At 35.9% G+C, this 19772-nt stretch overlaps 1 protein-coding gene across 2 annotated transcripts in view; it reads left to right on the forward strand.

Annotated features, from left to right (window-relative positions):
* The window catches only part of ADAM10 (ADAM metallopeptidase domain 10), a 49739-nt gene that overhangs the window by 9097 nt on the left and 20870 nt on the right, over nt 1-19772 (forward strand). For both annotated transcript variants that reach the window (XM_048060295.2, XM_067004146.1), the window contains exons 2-4: nt 1689-1839; nt 14469-14587; nt 16027-16185. In XM_048060295.2, the coding sequence (XP_047916252.1) occupies nt 1689-1839; nt 14469-14587; nt 16027-16185 (429 nt within the window). The remainder of the gene's footprint in view (nt 1-1688; nt 1840-14468; nt 14588-16026; nt 16186-19772) is intronic.

Consider the following 19772-nt stretch of genomic DNA (forward strand, 5'->3'; position numbering starts at 1 on the left):
TCTAAAGTTAGAATATGCTTTAGCAAAGGGAAGAACTTGTATAGAAATTTTTACTGCACATGAACAGTTCTAAAATGTTCCTTCTAGAAATAAATTTGTCAATGTATTGTTACAGATTGCTTAAAAAAAATACTTTTGCATGATAACTGCACACTTACCTTTGAGTGATGTGATCCACAAAGTAGTTTCTGTAATGAATTGTTGATTTGTTCTTCAGAAACAGTTGTTTCTGTGGAGTTACAAGAGAAAAGTTAGTTTTATGTTAGTTGTATAAAGTATATAGAAGGGATACTGCTAGCCTTTGTTTCAAACAGGGTGAATGTTTGCATGCTAACTACTGATAAAAGTTATATATCAAAACATACAACTAGGCTTTGAATGTTTGAAACAATATACATTGCTTGATACGCTTAATTCTTTCCAGGCTTCAGTGTTTAGTACATCAAGAAACAGGATACAATTTGGGTCACATATAGTCTGGCTTTGAAACCAGAACCACTGAAGCGATCTTGCTCTTGACTGTAGTAGATTCTAGATATAGGTATCTAAGTAACTTCTTATGATTGGATATTTTAAATACTGAAAGGGTTTTAAAATATTTTCAGAAAGCATGTAAAAACAAACAAAAAATCCTATACGCATACCTCTGTTGTAAAGCCACAATGATCTACTTTTTTTTTTTCTTCCCATATTATATTCTATTGTTTGAACTTTTAACTACCTTTTTGGTCTCTGACCACATTTAATGAATCACCTCCTCTCAGCTCCTTCCCCAAGTCTGTGTTTACTTTTGGCAAGCAGATGCAATATTTTCCATGCGTGGTGTTCTAGAGCTGGTCTTTGATATGGAAGTGCAGTCAAGTGTTGTTCTTGTGAAGAGAAGCACAGTCGGATGTGCAGCAGCAGAGGATGGAGGCTTTGGTTGTTGTTGGGGTATGAAAGTACACTTCACATTGAATACATGCTGTACTGTCCATTTACTGTGCATACGTTTCTGTGATCGCATGGGCTATGTTAACTAATAAGATCATAGAATCATTTAGGTTGGAAAAGACCAAAAGATCATCAAGTCCAACCATGAACCTATCTTAAAAAGAAGTATCCAAAATAGACTGAACTCAATTTACATCTTTGGTGACGGCATCTTTGACAAAACTCTTCCAGGTGATAGAATGTTCCATGTAATTCAAAACATATTGCTAGATGGCATGATTTGCTCTTAGTTTTCCTGGGTATCTGGCATCTAGAATATAAACCTGAACAGGTGTTTCAGTGCTGTGAGAGTAGAGTGAAAACAGAAGTATGATTCTTTTAGGGAACCAGAAGAAAGATGCTAAGCTGTTAACACTTCTCATGTCTGGATCAGAAGTGAGTTTCTGAAATGTATCTCAAGCATTCCCAATGTAGTTTGCATTGTTGGAGTAGTTTTGATTGAAATTAGAATGGAAGATGCCCTTCAAGGTCCATCTATTGCACTCCAGCTGCAAGTATGCATTCAGTCTGTAGGACCACAGTAGAATGAATCTGAGGTATATGGGGGGGTAAAAAAGAAAACCAAAATGTATGTTGTGTGGGAGTCAGGTTTTCATCATCACCATTTTGCTCCACAGATGTGTCATGCTTTGTAGTGTGGTTGTAACCTTAATAATTTCTCAGACATGCTAAACTTTCCTTACTTCTCTTTTCAGGCCAGTATGGAAATCCTCTAAATAAATACATTAGACATTATGAAGGATTATCTTATGATATGGATTTGTTACACCAAAAACACCAGCGTGCCAAAAGAGCAGTATCGCATGAAGATCAGTTCTTGCGCCTAGATTTTCATGCTCATGGAAGGTTAGTGGTATTTTTAACATGTACATGTTTTAAATATTTAAGTTTTTTTTTTTTTTTAACTTATATAGTGATATATAAATGGTGAAATACAGTCACTAGATTGTTAGCTAGAATATACTAAAATGCAATGTTTGCAGTTTCTGTGGAGTGTTTGCTCTGGTTTCCAGTATAAATGTGAAATTGTTACTTGTAATCACTCATTCAACTTCTGGTGGTAACTGTTAATGTAATTCAAAGGTTAAACAGAGACATATTGGGAACAGAGTGGCACATGATTCTGAGCTGCTAGTGCAGCCTTGGCATATTGGCTTACAAAAAAGATGCCAAACCTTGCCTAAGCAAATTTAATTAAAGAAAAGTACACTTTCAAATTGCATTTGAAACTACAAAATTGGCCCCCAAAGTGTTGCTTGATGTGTAGTAAAATGGCATTTGTTTTCTGTGCAGCTGTGGAATTTAGCAGTTATTTGACATGGGAAAAACATGATTGCTGCTACAAGATTTGCTTAGCCTTATATTTAACTTCTGACTGAAGCTTCTCAGGTAGGGAAGTTAGATATCCAGTGTGAGCAGCTGAAGTATAATATGAAGATTTTACCTAGGCAATTCTGAAATAGAGAGATCTTCCTTTTTTTTTTTTTCTTTTTTATAATTAAGAAGGAAGTGAAAGTAAGTTAAAATATTTGTCTGTATCTTTGTTTCTGTGCAAACTCTATCCTGTGCAGCACCACTGTCTTAACATTTTTTTTAGGAATATGTAATGCCCTTGGTTGTTTAGTGATTTCAAATAAAATTTAAATAATTAGCACTTGCTAAATAATTGCTGTCCATATCTAGAAACATAGGAAGTTTGACAGAGCAAAGGTAAAACCAGGTCTTCCAAATCCATGTTTGGAGTGTTTGTTCCTTCTGCGCCAGCAAGTAATTTCTTCAGGGAATGAAGTGTTGCTACTGGAGGTGTATGTTGTAATGACTAAATTTTAGTGCATGTTCCCAAAAGGTTAGTGTTAGCATTGTATTTGCAACTGCTGTAGAACAGCAACCAAAATCCTAAATTCCTGTCCGTAAAACCACATTTTTGGGTGTGATTTTAGTCCAAGAAATTTTATTATTTAAAGGAGAGTCGCACGGCTGCTGCCTCTGCTTTAGCTTCACAGGTAATCATTAGTCTTTGCTATTAAATTGTTCTTATAAACAAAACTGCAGAGTAGAATATTGCAAAGGCTCCTCATAATGTAAACCTCTCTACTTTGTAATTAAATCTCCAGGGAAGTTACAAGACAGTGAAGTTTCATTGTAATGCTGCCACTCTTAAATTAACCGTCAGCCAGCTGTTTAGGCTTACCAAAGTGTGTTCTGCTGCAGAGGGGAACAGGCCTGACAGCATTCCCAGCATCTTCTGTGTGCTAGTACAAGTAGTCTTAGAACTATGCAGGGAATAGTATCTGGGAACTGATCGAGCTGAAAATTATTTGGCAAAAAAAGATCGGTATGACTTGAAAGGGTAATGCAGGGAGGATCAGACTTGTTCTTGCTGGGAGCAGTCCACGTTTCTGTCTGCTTGAGCAGGTTCATCTTGTCATTGGTAAAGACTCCATAATACTCTTTGTAAAACAGAGCTCCTGGCATAGCCTGTGCATCCTATCTGTGTTAATAAGGTGGGCTGAAAATCCTCAAAAAAAAGTTAACAGTACCTGCAATAACGAGGTCTAAAAATTCTTTTCTTTCACTTCCAGGATCTTAGTTGCACCTGGCCATAGACAAGCAGGTCTAAAAAGATTTTGAGAATAGCTACTGTTACTCATGAAGGAAGCTGTTGGTATTTATTTTTATATGTGGAACTGATTCTAAGTCCCTGTGCTCTGAGGGATAAATTTTCCATTAATGGAGGAGGCTGAATGGAAATATAATGTAAGGGAAACCAGTCTATATATCAGGATTTTGGTAGTTTCCTGTGATACATGCAACACTTCCTGCCAAAGAGAGAATAGTTGCCAAGATATAAACTTAGTCCACAAAGTCCTGCTAATGAATTTGAATGTGTTCTTAAAAATTGTTTTCATTTTTCTTTAAAAGTGAATTATGAAGGATCAAATGAATTATGTTTTAATATGTACAATATGTTTAGTAACTTTTGAAGAATGTATAATGACAGTTTGGAAAAAAGCGTGAAGAGGATTGCCTTTTTGTAGTTGAAATTGGAGTATTGTGACAAACTATTTAAGTGATGTGTATCATCATGACAACATTAAAACCTTTCTATCAGATATTGTAATTAGTTTGTAATAAGGTAGAAAAACACTTGTGCAAAATACTTAAACCATTTTGATTTAGCCCATAGACTCTCAAAGCGTATTTTTATTTTAATACAGTCAATGAAACGTTAAAGCATTCAGTCAACATGAGGCTTGAGCTCCTGAAAACTCGACCCTATTTTTTTTTAATGTTATACTAAATAGTTCATTAAGACTTTGGGCGGGTACAGTGATTTATTGGCATATAGCCAGAGCACTTTTGAGACCTCAGTGTGAAGTATTTGTATGACAAGTCTTTGCTCTCTGAAACTTTGTTAGAGTACAGTCTAGAAAAATTAAATGATTGTATAATTTACTAATGCTGTCCAACTTGCATCTAGTTAACTTAATAAAGATAGTACACAGCTATTACCTATGTCAGTACCCTGATGCTAATCTCTGTTTTGAGTTGCCTTCTGAAGAACTGTTTGTCTTATGTGGACAGGAAACACTGAAGAAGCTGTCCTAATATCTACAGCATTTCACTGCTGGAAATAGCAAATGGAGCTAGCTGCACCACAATGGCTTTTATGCTGTATTTCGGGTACCGGTTTGAACTTTGTAAGCCTAATTTTCCTATTTGGGCCAGAAGGGCCTGTTGATCACACCGCCGGTCAAGATAGGGAAGTGATTTGGCTGGGTGTTTATCAGCCTGGCTAATTGCTCATTCAATTCACTGTAAGCAAACTTGCTGTCATAAAAATGGGTGCAGAAATAAGCAGCTGTGATAAGAGGGATGATGCAACACTACTTTTTTCAGTGGCAGTGCTGATGTATGCCAGAATAGTATTCAGCAAAATTAAGGGTTTGTTGTCCAGAAAATGGTTGGCAGCTAGAAGTATTCTCTGTGGAAGTTGCATCTGTTTCTTTTCAGTAGACTGTTCAGGTTTAAGAGCTCTACTTCACAGGACTGTTTTGAAAAAGAGAAAAGAGAAATAATACCAAGTGACTGTGTAACCATGGGCTTAGTAACTGTTTAATAATGTGCAATAGGTACTGTAATGATAGAACTAAACCCACAGCTATCATTCTTCACACCAGACTAAGTAGTTCTGCAAATGGGTGTATAACACACCATTGTTTGAGAAACCCTGCCTTATTTAATCTTCACCTGAAAGTTAAATGTTACACAATAAGTCTGTTAAGAACACATTTTTCAAACTTCCTGTTGTTAGGTGATCTAAAATACAACTTGCTATGTCTGGTTTAATGCCTGTATTAAAACATACCAGCCACTATTCAATGCTAAAACACTAGCTTAATAGGTAACTTAAGATCGCTGAAAGTAAGCTATGAATTCTTTTGAATCATAACCCATGTAGTTTAGATGAGTTGACGTTGTTGCTTCACCAGTGGTGCAGAATGTGCTTATTCTAAAAGGCTTGAAATCAGAAGGAATTTGAAGTTTAAAACAATATAGTTAGGAATCATACTGTATCAAATGTGTCATTTTATAGCGAATGTTTTAGTGTGAATTAATTTAAGGTGTCCTTTGAGCACAGGCAGGATTCACACAAAATTAATTAATGCATGGTGTTACTATTAACCAATTAAGTTCCTGTTATGTTTTAGCTTTTTAAAAGAAAACACCCAAATGGGATGGTTCATAGAAGAGCAATGCTTGTGGCACCAGGCTGAGATACAGTGAAGTAGTTTAATGTGATATAACTTTATTTTGCATGTCAAGATAATGTCAGCAATTTTGAGAATGAAGTTGGAACATCGCTGAAGTTGACATAGTATTTTATACTTGTCTTGGCTTACTAAACCATAAAATGTGTACTCATTTGCCTACTGAGCACAACCCTTCCCATGCAGAGAAGTTTGAAAGTTTTCTTTACTTTTTCAGTATAGATGTTTGCAATATACTAATTGCAGAATATCTTAAACTGAGCTCCTATCAACTGGAGAATGTCAAACATATGCTGGATGCTTCTCTATTAGGGATTTCATTTTCAGGACAGAACTTCAAAAACTTGCCTGTCCTCTGGTGATCTCTCAGCTTAGAATCTGTGAATTGCTGAGAGCCTGATACATTCAGAGCAATAAAGGAACTACAGCTATGTAGTGTTTAACTGTGCTGTCAGTTGTTTTACCTAATGCTTTCCTAATAACTTATGCTTTCTAATTTTTTCCTAATTTGTCCTCTTAATAACCAGTCCACACCCACGTTCACTCTTTCACCTGGATTAGTTGATGACTCTAGCTTGGTAAAGTTGCCTATGCAACTTCAGTGAGTGAACAAGTAGAATTTTTCAAGAGGCATTTGAACCCATTACACCTTACTACTAAATTAAAGGTACACCAAGAGCTTCCTTCAGATCTTCTGCAATTTAACAACCATTTTTCTTAGGTTTTTACTTTAATTTGGGCTTACAAGTCATGGCAGCTAAACCCATTCCCAACATCTTCAAATCTTAAAAACTAACTCAGTATAGGAAAAAAATGACATAAAGACTGTAAGGTTTTATGTCAGTTTGTGCAACTGGATTAACCTGATCTTCAGCCTTCACCTTATGCAGTTCATCTGGACTCAAAAGTACTTCTGCTCTGTCATCTGCTGACTATCGTTTCACATTTCAGAACACTGCATAAATGCTTTGGGAGGCTTGCTGTATGCTATGAGCTATGCAACATTTCTGGTGCAGTTGTGAATGGCAGGAGTGGAGCACAATTTCAATCTTCCTTCCAAGTGTTAATTTTTTTATTCTTGGCTCTGTAATTCGTAACCCATTTTATTGCCCTCATTATTCAGAGCTGTTAATTGTGTTTAGAACAGTTGTTGAATGAGCAGATTATAAGAGTCAAGGAGGCTACCCACAAGGAAGTCACATCTGATCTCTTGAATCTCAAAAGTGGCATTCTGAGATGCTGTCGGAAATGGACTGAAGTAACTGAGCTAGATTCTCTTGGATTAAAGAAGACTTTTTTGTCATCTGCTGGCTTTTATTTCACATCAGATGTTCTTTTTATAGCTTTTAATTTATTTTGAAGTACTCCTGTAATTTTGCATACGATATAATTCATGAAATTAGTCTTCTACTTTCTGCGAGTCTGGTAAGGTAAAGCATATTCTTAGTTACTGGGCTAATCTAAAAATTTGTCATGTCTTTGTTTTCCAGTTCCATGTGTACTTAAAATCCCAACTAAACAGACTAATTTCTTAAGTAAGCTGTTTTAATGGTCATCCAATAGGGCTGGCTGGCTTCTGTGATTGATCGATTTATTTATTTCCAAGATTCTTCTCCTACAATTCACTTTAGGCTGTCCTGAATTTAAAAAGAAAAACAAATTACCCCAAACTGTAACCTTTTCAGCATTATTCAATGCTCTGTGGCCATTCTTCCATTATCCTGTATCTATTATAACTTCTTTTAAGTTAAATACCTTTAAAAATAACTTCCTACGCAAGAGACCAATGAATCAGGTCTCCCTTTTTACATCCATTTTGATGAAAAATACTTGTAGGCTAAAGATTTGTCTTACAGAGATTGGATAAGCAAGAACCTGAGTTCTTACTCATTGCTGGCTTAATGTGTTTTCTCTGATATTTAAAAAAAAAAAAAAAAAAAGGGAAAAAAAAAAAGTTTGATCTATGGGTTAAATGTCTTGCATTTTGTGGGTTTAAATACAGTACCTTGGAGTATGTTTAGCACTTGGGAAAAAAAGCATTAAGCAAGTTCATCAAGTTCGCCTGGAAAACCCAAGTCTCACTCTAATGTCTATTGGCATCGAGGTGAGCCTGTGCGGCTGCAGCGCAGAGTTTCCCGGTGTGTTAAGGTGTTAGAACTCTTTGGCCAGCAAGCTTTGGTGTATGTAGCCAAATGAAAAGCGATAGACTTAAATGAAAGTGCTTAGGGAATGCATTTTCTATCTACTCATGCCATGCTACCAGCTAGCAGATTTATCCTAATGTCTTTGTTTCACTAAGGAAACTTCTTTATAAACTAGTTTCTTAGGTTGAATTAATGGAGTAGCTTACATTTTTTTCTTCACCTGTTTTTTGGGGTTTTGTTTTGCGTTTTTTTTTTCCTCACCTGTTTTTGAAATCTGTTAGAAAGTGGCACATTTTCAAACCTTACGTAAATACAGATGGGAAGGTTGTTTTGGATGAACAGGAAACCAAGTGGCATAGAGTTTGTACCTAACTCTCCTAACTAAAAGTTTGTACTGAAAGGAAAAAAAAAGCCCTGGATAAAGATTATCTGCTCTTAAAATCTGAGCACTGTACTCTTGAGGACAGAGAAATGCTTGACCTGCTTTCTAGGAGTGTACACTGGACAACCCATAGCTACTTGTTAACCTACTTGGATGGTTTCTGCTATCGGAGCCAGCTTATGTGTTTACAGCTAGGTATATGAAGAATAATCAGTGGCACATTGTTTAAGGTGAAGGCTACCTCCTCAGTTATGTGCTTGTAGAATAACAAGCTTGGCAGGTCTGACTTCTGAAGGTCAGGAAAGAAGTCTCTGAGCAATTAGAAAAGCCACTGTAGGGGGTGTCAACGGCAAACAAACATTAGCTGCAAGCATTCTAGTTGGGATTGCTCAGTGTACTGATGCTGTTGAGATTGGTTTTTATATAAATACCTACTAGAGGCTGATATTGTCTACCTGCATCTAAGTAGTTAATAGAAAGAACGCTAAACCTGGAGACGCTGTCACCTGCTGTTTCAAAGATGCATTTTCTTTAGAGCAGGTGGATGGACCTTGGGAATTGTCAGTTACATGATGATGGATATGTTGTGTGGGCTTACTAGTATGTAAAAACAGTGTAAAAAAATAATGTCCCTAAGTGTGGATTTCACCTGTAAGTAGTTTAAACCCACTATTCAGTTGTTAAGCTGTCTCCTATTTATTACAGTTCAGGGTTGGAATGAGTCGAACAGCCTGTGGGTGTTGAACTTAGATTTTGTGAAGCCTCATGTGGAGGGCAGGTAGAAAGAGGAGCTCAAATTATTTTCCAGCAATAGACTTTCAATTTCTCAGAGATGAGAGTCTTTGAATTCTTAAATGGGAAAATGTAAGGGTAAAAGACTTGTACCTCAAGCAGAGTAGTATCTTCTGGATCCTGCCTTGTGAGGAGACTCACAGAAACACATCTGCAAAGATTTGTTGTGCATCTGATTCCTACCAAGAAGTAGAATGTGAACCTAGATGGACTTCCCTGTCACACTGCATATTGCTGCAAGCCCATAACTTTCTGTTTCCTTTTCTCAGGCACTTTTTCCAGGTGTGGTGTAACTCCTCCATCTTCCTCTTTTCATATTTTTTTTTAGTTAACAATCTCCTCTGGTCCCTGAGTAATTCTGCATGCTTAGCCTGCCACTGGTTGCTAATGGGAATCTGATGGAGGAAAAATAGGGAAGAAAAAGCACCGAGTACCCTTTCTACATACTGCTGACAGTATCTTTCTCTGCCAGTTTTGGAAAACAGTCTGCAGATTTTGTCAGTAGCGTAATGTTTTGAATGTTTCATCATGGCAAAATCATTGACCCTAGACTCATACTGAAAAGAAATGGAATAATAGATTAAACATTAATTCTTGCGTTTGCACCTTTAATGTTCTTTTTGTCTTGTGCTGTCAGCATATGCACACAGCTTTTTGTTTAAAACTGCTTGCTCTGTGATTAGAGCACAAGATTCAAATAACTGGAGCCCATGGGAAACTAGTGGTTTTTTAACTAAACATGTCACTATCACGTATTTTTATTCAATTATCACCAGGTTGCTGCATTATGTATTTGCAAGTCTGATATAGTCTCCCGGAGGTAAACTACGGTAAAATCAAAATCTACCTCTTGATGGTCTTTAGGGTACTGCTGTTAATGAGCAAGGCATGGGAAAATGTATTTGTTAACAAAGCTGATTATGTAACAATGTGAACAGTTTTACTAAAAATTCTGGCTTCGGTCAAATGAGCAGCCACACAGTAACTAAATTAAGTTGCCAGGTATGTGTAAGACAGAAGCTGCAATCAGTAAGCAAGGTCAAATCTTGGTCTTAATTGATTTATGCCTATTCTAGACGCTCCTGCTGCTGAGAAATGTCTTATGCAAGTTAGTAAGTGTGAAAATAAAATGAGCATTATTTTTCTGGAAATAATTACCTTCTGCCTGGTATGTAATTAGCCTAGGAAATAGCTTAGTCTACGCTGCTACAGGTGCTAGCACAGAGTACTCTACACATGCTGCAGATATGGTAATTACAAAACAAAAACAAACAAAAACAACCTTGAAGCTTCTTGCTTATTCCATTGTGGCTGGGTTTAGAAACCATATCCATGAGTGATACAGACAAATCAGTTGCTCTTCTCTGGAGTCTTCTGTCCTCAGAACAATTCATGATGTTACCAGATTTAACCCAGGAAAGAAAACAGAGATGCATTCTCTTCCATATAATTTTGAGGACAGAGTCTTGTGTATAGTCCCTTTAAGAAAGGGGAAGAAATACTTACTTAGAAGAAATCTATAGTAAATGTTAGATCAACTTCTATATCAGGTGAGACACCAAAATGGATTTTCTGTAGGGTCTTTGGAAATTTCTTACTGACAGATCAGATGCATTACTGAAGTTGGTGGCTGCATTCTTAATTCTGTCTTTGTAAAGTGGGATGAGCTGGATTATTTGGGGTTCTTGCCAGCCATGCATTTGTTTGATGCAGCCATTACAATTTGGAGTTTCCCCAGCTATAAGCTGTCATCTTTCAGTGCAATTAATTTCAGTGACACTTGTAAGAAGCGCACTAACATGTCTGCATAGCCATAAAAATGAAATTTACTTTTCCTATTATAGCTTTCATGTAATACATGGAGTTTTATGATTATTGTTGTTTAAAGTTTGGTAATTTGTTAAAGTTGTTAACTCTTGAAAGTAGAGACTAATTGGTAGTTTATTTGCTTTCCCTGACTGCTTATCTTCTCCCTCCTTTTTTTGATGGGGGAGAATTAAGGGAAGAGTAGTCATTTCATTTTCAGAATGAGAAGGGTCAGCAGTCCAGACAGATAATCCTGTTACCATCAAGCATGTTTGAATGACCAAGAAAAGACCTATTTAAAAATAGCTCTGAAGTGTTCGGGTTATCTAATAGTTTGGCTAAATTAAGAAATCAAATGGTTGAGAATTGTCCATATGAAACACATCTGCATTATTTTGTACTTGAAAAAGTTCTCTAATCCTGCAAAGAGAGCTAATTATATTAATAGTCAGATAATTGACAGCATAACTGAATTAGCATTTGAGTTACAATTTAGTGTTATATACCAGTGCCAAAAGGAAGAAAGAAGAAGAAATGAAAAGGAAAAAAAAAAAAAAAGAAATAAAGGCTTCTTAGTTTTAAACCAGTGAAACTGTATTTAGTACATCTAACTTCTAACAGTCCCTGTTGAAGTGACAGGTAGCGTAATAGTGATGGGAAGGGGATGCCACCCAGGACGAAGAACAATTTCCAGCTTTTATAAACTGTGCTCAGCTTCCCCTGGCCCCTCCAAAGGCACAGTGCTGTAGTGCAGGGCATCTACTCAAAACTGACCCTAACGTGTGGTTAGAGGATAGTCAGCAGTGGTAGTCCAGAAGTGCAACACTCAATGTCACGCTAATTTGTAAGATGCTAACTTAGGTGACTTGGTAACTGAGGAAAGGATAGCTTGGATGACTCCCAGTCGAGGCCTAAGGCTTGTTCATCTACCTACTTTGTTATTTCAGGCTCAAATTGATAAATGATTCACTTTCATTCTATGATGAATTCATAATTTTTCTGCTCCACTTACTACATATACAGGAGTTAACATGTAAGAAGTATTACATTGTCTTACAAAGTGTATTTCAAACCTGCATAGAAGTTCCTGATGCAATTGGCTATTAGAAACAGTTTCTTCAGTGTCTTTTTAATTGACATTTTTCTAGTGGTATTCGTGTAAGTTTAATTGGAAAGTAATTGTTTTGTACTTCTTGTTTTGTACTTCTGAGCAAATATATTTTTTTTGTCTGTTTGTTTTTTCTGGAAGTTTACTTTCTTCACCAGAAAACAAAACAAAACATCATTTTAGCCATATTAGATGATCTTGGTGAGATTAGTAGAAATTTTGACTCACCACAGACAAAATTATAGAATTATTACAGTACGAAGTCTTTATCATATGTTAGACATGGGAGGAGAGCTGTTCTAAAGTACTGAGGGTCTCTGCTCATTTAACTTCAGTTCAGATGTACTTGGAGAGAGTCTTATCTATCGTCAATAACTATGGGGAACTTGGTCACAGGGGAAATTCAAAACTAAAGTTCAAAGTATTACAAAGTGAGTAGAACTTCTTGAAGTACGTGAGTGAAAATCTTCAAGTTCTTATCATTCCTGGTCTTTTTTCTGCCTGTTCATTTCCAACTTCTGCTCAGAAAAGCCACACAAAATAAAGTGTCGTGTCATCCACCCATAATGTCTTGTATAATTTTGTATAGGATGCTTTCCTGGGATGCTCATTCATGTTATTTCATCATCATCATTATCCTGTTATGAAAAGACAGCTTTTTAGAGCTAGTAAAGATACTAACTTAAAGGGGAAGAACTCGTACTGTGTCTGTCCATGATAGTGTAAGTACCAGCTAGCTTTTGTAAAGCACGCATGGATGGTTACCATCCACATGTGGGTCCTGTCTGCGCGTGGATAGTTAGTGACTATTTACTGACGTGCATTTTTCAGTGACAGATATTCAAGTGCATCTGTAGTGAGTTGTTTCTTCATTTTAAGAGGAGAATCTGCCCAGCTATATTACGTCTATATTGAAACAATAACGCGAGCACTGGCTGGCTTGGCTGTGAGTGTCCCTGAGTGTCACAGTGAACTGCTGAAGTTTAACCTTTCACATCCATTAGCCATAGCTCAGAATTTCATAACCTATAACCTCACAGGAGATAACTCTCATGCATCAGCAGAGGATAGTGGTTGCTTTGAAGATTCATTTTCACTGTGGCGACAATAATAAATATAGTTTGACTGTAGCATAATGTATGCATTATAGAATAGCCAACATGAGTCACTATAGAGCCCTTTCAAGCGTAGGCATGCCTTTTTGCTTTGATCTTGAATTTTACATTTTAGCATACAGTAGTTTCAAAATATTTATACCTATAGTTTCATTATAATAGCTAATATGCAAGCAAAAATTGAAGATATTCTGTATTTAATTTGGATAAAGCCTAATTACTTCCTAGTGTATCTAATTGACCTTACACTGTGGTCCTTAATTTTTATGGTTATTCTTCTGTTAGTACAAATGGACATAAGCTTTCCCTGTGGAAAGTCAGCTCCGTCATTAGTATACAGTGTGTATTGAGAGACTGGTCGTGCCCTTTTGGATGAATACTCTGACACAGAGCTAGTCAACTTACCAAGGCTACTCTTGATGTAACAAATTGGTGACATAACTATAATATTTCTTCAAATTCAAGATTGTGCAAATCTAAGAGAATCAAGAATATAAGTTCACTGATCTGTATTTGAACAATGTATTGATACAGAATTTAAGAAAATAACAAATGAAATGCTGAAATAATGGATGTCACAGGTATGAATTAATCTAGGTGTTCCTGCTCCAGCAGGGGGATTGGACTAGATGATCTTTCAAGGTCCCTTCCAATCCCTAACATTCTGTGAATTCATGTATAACACTCAAATTATGACACGTGACTCTACTGAATCAAACTTCTGTTTTCTTACAAAGATAAGAATGTCATATGTTTCATACAAAGACTAGCAGTAGGAGTTCTGTCAAAGAACTTAGTGTTGTAATTTGGACAAGGTAATTAAAAGAGTGGAGTTGTTTACATAGTTACACAGATAACTCTACCAGTTTTAGTATTTGTTTCAATACAAATGTTTCAGTTTCAGATGATACAGTAATTAGCTTACCCACATTTCATTCACATTATACTTAAATTTTGGCAAAGAAAGTAAAATAAGCTGATAGTGGTTCTTATTTATTCTGCTTCTCATCTGTCTCACAGAAATAATTGATTTTTCCTATAGTTAAATCTGCATCTTCTAGAAGAGTGGGAACAACTCAGAGTCAGCATTTTAGATGTATGCACTTAGGTCTAACCCTATGTTCTGGCTTAAATCTTGTAGATTTAGCTTCTTGTATCAAAAGCATCTAAATAGTCTTGCTTAAGGAAATCTTTCTAGGCTATGGTCAAATTCTCGGACAGTATAAACATTTTCTATAGGTAAATTTTACAATTTTGCAAATTGTTTGCATGGCAGTGTTGGTCAGAAGTACTTCACTGAGTGCTTTTGTAACTGAAGCTCAAAGCCAGTTTACCATCTGTTTTTATTCACTTCAGGCATTTCAACCTTCGAATGAAGAGAGATACATCTCTTTTTAGTGAGGATTTTAAAGTAGAAACATCAAATCAAGTAATTGATTATGATACCTCCCATATTTACACTGGACACATTTATGGTAAGTACTACACTTTAAAATGGATTAAAGTGCAGTCATTTTAAAACAGGAGTTTTTAAAAGTACATGCAGGAAGTGAATATCTATGTGATTAGGTTACCTTCATTGTTAAACTTTAATAATGCATCTAAATGAAATTCCCCCTGCTTTTATTCTCAAATGAGTGATAGTTAAATGATTTTTTTACTTGGTATTTCTTATACATCCATGAAACTTGAGGCTCAACTCAGTTTATGAACTTATTCTTTATAGAAGTCTGATGCATTAAAAAAAGAAAAAGCTGTCTGCATTTAAACAAAAAAAAAAGTAAAATCAGATACTGTTCTTAGTTTAAAGAAATTGAACGACTATAGAGCTGCCACCATTAAGGGTAAAATACCTGATTTCTGTTATTTCAGTAAATATAGAAGAAAATTGATTAAAAAGGAAGGAGAATGAAGGAATTAAAAGTAGATGAAGAGGAGGATTAAGACTTTCTCTGTCCCTCTGTACAGTCTGTCTCAGATCTGAAAGAAATCTAACTGGCTCCTGAAGATCCCTATTAGTAATGTCCTGCAGTCTTAAAGTGACAGTTTTGAACTGGGGAAAAAGAAATATACACAGTGCTTAATATGCATCTAGGTAGACCAACGTGCTTGTTGACTTAAGTAGGTCAGATGGCTTTTGAGGTATGGGAGTTGGAAGTACAGTTTTGATAATTCGATAGTGTGATTCTGAACCCTCCTCAATGGAGAAGCGTATAAACGTTTTTCAGTAATCTTCTATGCTTTTTATGGAGAAGGATTCTGGGGATGTTGCATATTGTAGTAGACAGTTGTACTTATCCAGATTGTAAATGTTTCAAACACATAATCATTTCATCCCACATTTAAATCTAGCTACAGTTTTTAGAGGGTTATGCCTGAAGAGAAACATGGGTGTCTTGCATATCGGGAAATCTTCCTCAGAAAGCTTTCAGAATTCAATATACACTCAATGATTTTTTTTATAATTGTATGAATAGGTGCATAATGACAGCACTTGATTATAAGATTTAATGCTGTATACATGACAATTCTGGAATATGGAGTTGAGTTCTTCATTGTATGCTTTTTAAGTCTGTCACGTATGTATCTTGATTTGTGCTGAAGGCTTTGGAAGCTATCGAACCTAAGAACTATGATTTTGGGCAACCATGTCTTACTGTTGAATATTCTTAGTCTTCAGAGTTCAGGCACAAATTTGCTGCAAGAATGTTTTACTGCTATTATATAGAATCTTACTACTGTATAATTAATAGGTTTTTAGCAGTTGGAAACTGCTGCACTATTAAGATAATTATGCAAGTATCATGTCTTAGCATTGTCTGATTAACACCTTGTGTAGAGTGTATTCTTGAAGTTTGTACAGGACTGAAGGCTTTTAGGAAGGTATTAAAAAAGTACCTTTTTTCCTTAACAGGTGAGCAAGGGAGTCTTAGCCATGGATCTGTTATTGATGGAAGATTTGAAGGGTTCATCCAAACTCATAGTGGGACCTTTTATATTGAGCCAGCAGAGAGATACATTAAGGACAAAACTTTACCGTTCCACTCTGTCATCTATCATGAAGATGATATCAGTGAGTACTTCCATTTTGTGCTACAGATGAAATATTTTTATTATTAAATGCCAAAAACTGTAAGCTATTTATATGCATCAAGTGAGACTTTGGTTTGCGTGTGACAATGTGAATTGTGCTGTCCTAACGTGATTAAAACTTGTGCGAAAAAGATTTAGGGCAAACCCAATTGAGTTTTCCTTATTCTGTCATTATAAGCAATCCTTAACATATAAGCAGTGTATTTTCTGTTCAGTGGACACACATTTCTTTAGAAAAATGCCTTCTTAACACTCCCTGGTCTGACTGATCTTTCCTGTGATCTGTAAAATAAAGTGTAATTAAAGTTCAAGACCCTATGCACTTACCAACAACTAGTAACGGCGGTGTTTGTGGAAAATGAAAGCTTCACCTGCATGTATAGGTCACAACAATCTTCAGATAGCTTGTTAAAAGATGTGGTGGCACCCAGTATGTCCTGTTTTAAACAGCTCTGACGGGAGTTCTGTCTTAAGTCTACAGGGAATACTACTTGAAGAGTATAGCCTCAGAAGTCTAGCTTTGGATGTAAATGTCCAGAAGGACAGTGAAGTACCATAGAGAACTTCTATGTCTTCAGAACTGATGCATCAGTTCTGCTGTCTGCCTGCCTTTGTATATATGATCAGTCTTCAGCTGACAGAAATACAAACAAATACAACTTGCATAATTTCAAAGAGCTTCTGAATTAATGCAGTTACTGAGTCATATGTACGTTGTGAGTGGCACTTGTTCTCTGACTGCTTAAATGTGCATCTTCCTGCTTTTTACAAGACCCATATTTGAGAATGAAGTAACCTCATAGGGTAGTGTTTCACTTACTGATTTTGGCTCTCAGAAGTTGCAAAATGAATTTAATTTTCAGCTTTACAGAGCATTGCAGGTGGAAGTCCGAGGAGGTCTTTTGCCTTGCTGGAACAAGGCAACTGTTGAACAGGCAAGAACAGTTCTTGGAGTATTGCATGGTTCTCTGCTGTAACATGAAAAGAGTAGTTGGGAAAAGTAGTAAAAAACTACAAAATCCTGTACTGAAACTGTAAGATACAGTTTTATAACAAGTTATCTGTAAATAATTTGCACATGCTTCTGAATTCTTTCCGTATAACTGAAAAATTAATTCACTGCCTGATAATGGGAATACTGGACTACCACTTACATAGCACTTTCTGTAAGTAAGTCCTTATCTGCTTCATAGGAGTTTATATTAACCTTGCTGTAGAAATGGGAGACGGGAATTAAAGGGACATAAGAGATTTTCCCTGTTTCCAAGGAGCAAGGCAAGCAGGAAGATTATCTGTCCCTGTTCCTTGTGCTGTAAACAATAGGGGGGACTAAAAATACTCTTCACTGAAATCAACTAATGAAATAAATCGAACTATATCTTAAAGGACCAAATGATTCGATTTTATGAAAATTAGTATTGCTGTCTTGTAGAAGCAATCTCTGTTGTAGGAGTAAATTGATCACTTGAGAGCTGGATAAAGCTAACAATGAACTTGGTTCATAGTAATGTCCTATTAAACTTAATAGGAGTAGGATGTATATTCAATTATTTATTTAGATGGTAGTATGTTGGCTTACACTGTTTTTGCTCTTGAATCTAGTGCATCAGTCATCAGCTAGAAACAAAATCAGATTATCAGAGAGGATAGTCTCAATCTTTTCCAGAGAGCCACATCTAAGCAATAGTAAAATACGGCTTCCAAATCACCAAATGAGTGATTTGGAAATGAGTGAGCTTTGGAGCTTGCTCAGCATGGTTGAAAATAGCCCATCATGAAGCTAATTCCAAGCAGCACTATTTGAAAATGCACCACTCCTGTTGTTTACAAGGCAGAGTCTGATGTGCATGCGTCATGACTGTACAGTTTAATGCTTTTTTCATTGGTATCCTTGATGCTTCTATGATTTCTGTGGTCTGAAATACTTGAAGTATACAACTGCTTCTGTTGCTTTCTTAATAGTGCTTTTGAGATTAATTTTTTTTTTGCACCTCCTTAGAGCTATTTTTGAATTGAACTGCATTTCCAAATTAAAAAAAAAAAGTAGGCTTTACAGTAGCTTTAAAAATAAAAACAAACCCTAATCTGTTACTGTATTAACTTAAGCTAATTCTTGTGAAATAGAGGCAAACTTGTAGTATCTTACACAAGACAAAGGCGACAAAAATGCTCACATAGCTAATTTAGGAGAGACTGGGGGAGGAGAAATCTTTGCTTTAATTTGGTATATTTTTTGGTCACTCACATATCTGCCTTTTGAAACAATATGCTTTTTAGTGCCTTTCAGATATCACAATGCAACATATGATTAGCATCTCAATGAGGTCTTTTTCAGTATTCAAACAAAAGTGTTTTTTGTAAATGGGGATTATATTGTCAATTTTGTAAGGCTGCTTTTGTTTGTGTTACAGTAGATGTGGTGACCAGTGGAAGGCAGCCTTCTATTCACGACTTGAAACACAAGTTGAATGATTTTAGTTTCTAAACCACTCCCGATCAAACAATTTTATAATTTAGTGCAAGAGAGATGTAAACTACTATTTTCATTAAAATGTTTGGAAGCTATTTTCTTTTAAGGGTTAAGATTTCATTGGAGCTGTATTTACTGTATTTAAATCCTGTATGCTGCAAATGTATCCCCGAGTTCATACAGCAAAATACAAAATCAGTTGCATATTTCCTCAGATCAATAGTAGACAGGAAAATCCTGTTCAGAACTTCAAGGAAATGAAAGTGGACATTTAATTCTCTATGGTCTGGGAAGAACTCCACAACTGAAAAGTAAAGGATTTTGTAGTTTCGGAAAGCAGTATCTGCTGATTGAACTGAGTGAGGATTGCAGACTATGTATGATTTGAGAACTTGATTTCTTGTTTTTTTTCGCATGATCGTTGCCAATATTGTAATGAAGGTCTACTTGGCACTTGTCATGGAAGCACAGTATGACAGACGGCCTATAATAATAATAAAAACAACACAAAAAAACTTAATACAGTTCTAATTCTATCTACATAAATTTGGATTTTGTTCTGACACTGTTGCTTTTGGTAGTATTGGCCAGATCTCCATCGCTGTTGAAGGACTGAATCTTCGTTATTTTCAGTGGAACCTTGTCATGTCCTTGCCCCTGCTGCCTAAAGCTAGTATCCATTACATAGTTAACCTAAATACTTAAGAGATTATACTATTTGCTGACAAAGATTCTTCATCACATTTTTTCCTTTTGTCAGGTGTAAAGGATACCTGCCAAAGGTATTTAAAGGATAAAAATTCTTTTATTTCATTTGAGTGTCTATAGTTGTATAGGTCATTAATAACTTATACCTCTCTGCTATCTACCTAGAATAAGATAAGAATGAAATGAAAAAGATTTTGTTGTTTTTTAATCACTGTTTTTTACTACTTTTATTTTAACATCATGCCAGATTGTACCAAAATGGAAATGGGAAAACAGAAACTTTGAACAATAGAGAAATCAAGTATTTATTTTACCTGAAGATTTTTCCTGGTTAGAGAATTGATCCTGTAATTAAATTCTTCTTTTATAGGCTGTGGTGGAGAGTAGGC

The sequence above is a fragment of the Anser cygnoides genome, chromosome 11 (assembly GCF_040182565.1).
Source record: "Anser cygnoides isolate HZ-2024a breed goose chromosome 11, Taihu_goose_T2T_genome, whole genome shotgun sequence".
NCBI lineage: Eukaryota > Metazoa > Chordata > Aves > Anseriformes > Anatidae > Anser > Anser cygnoides.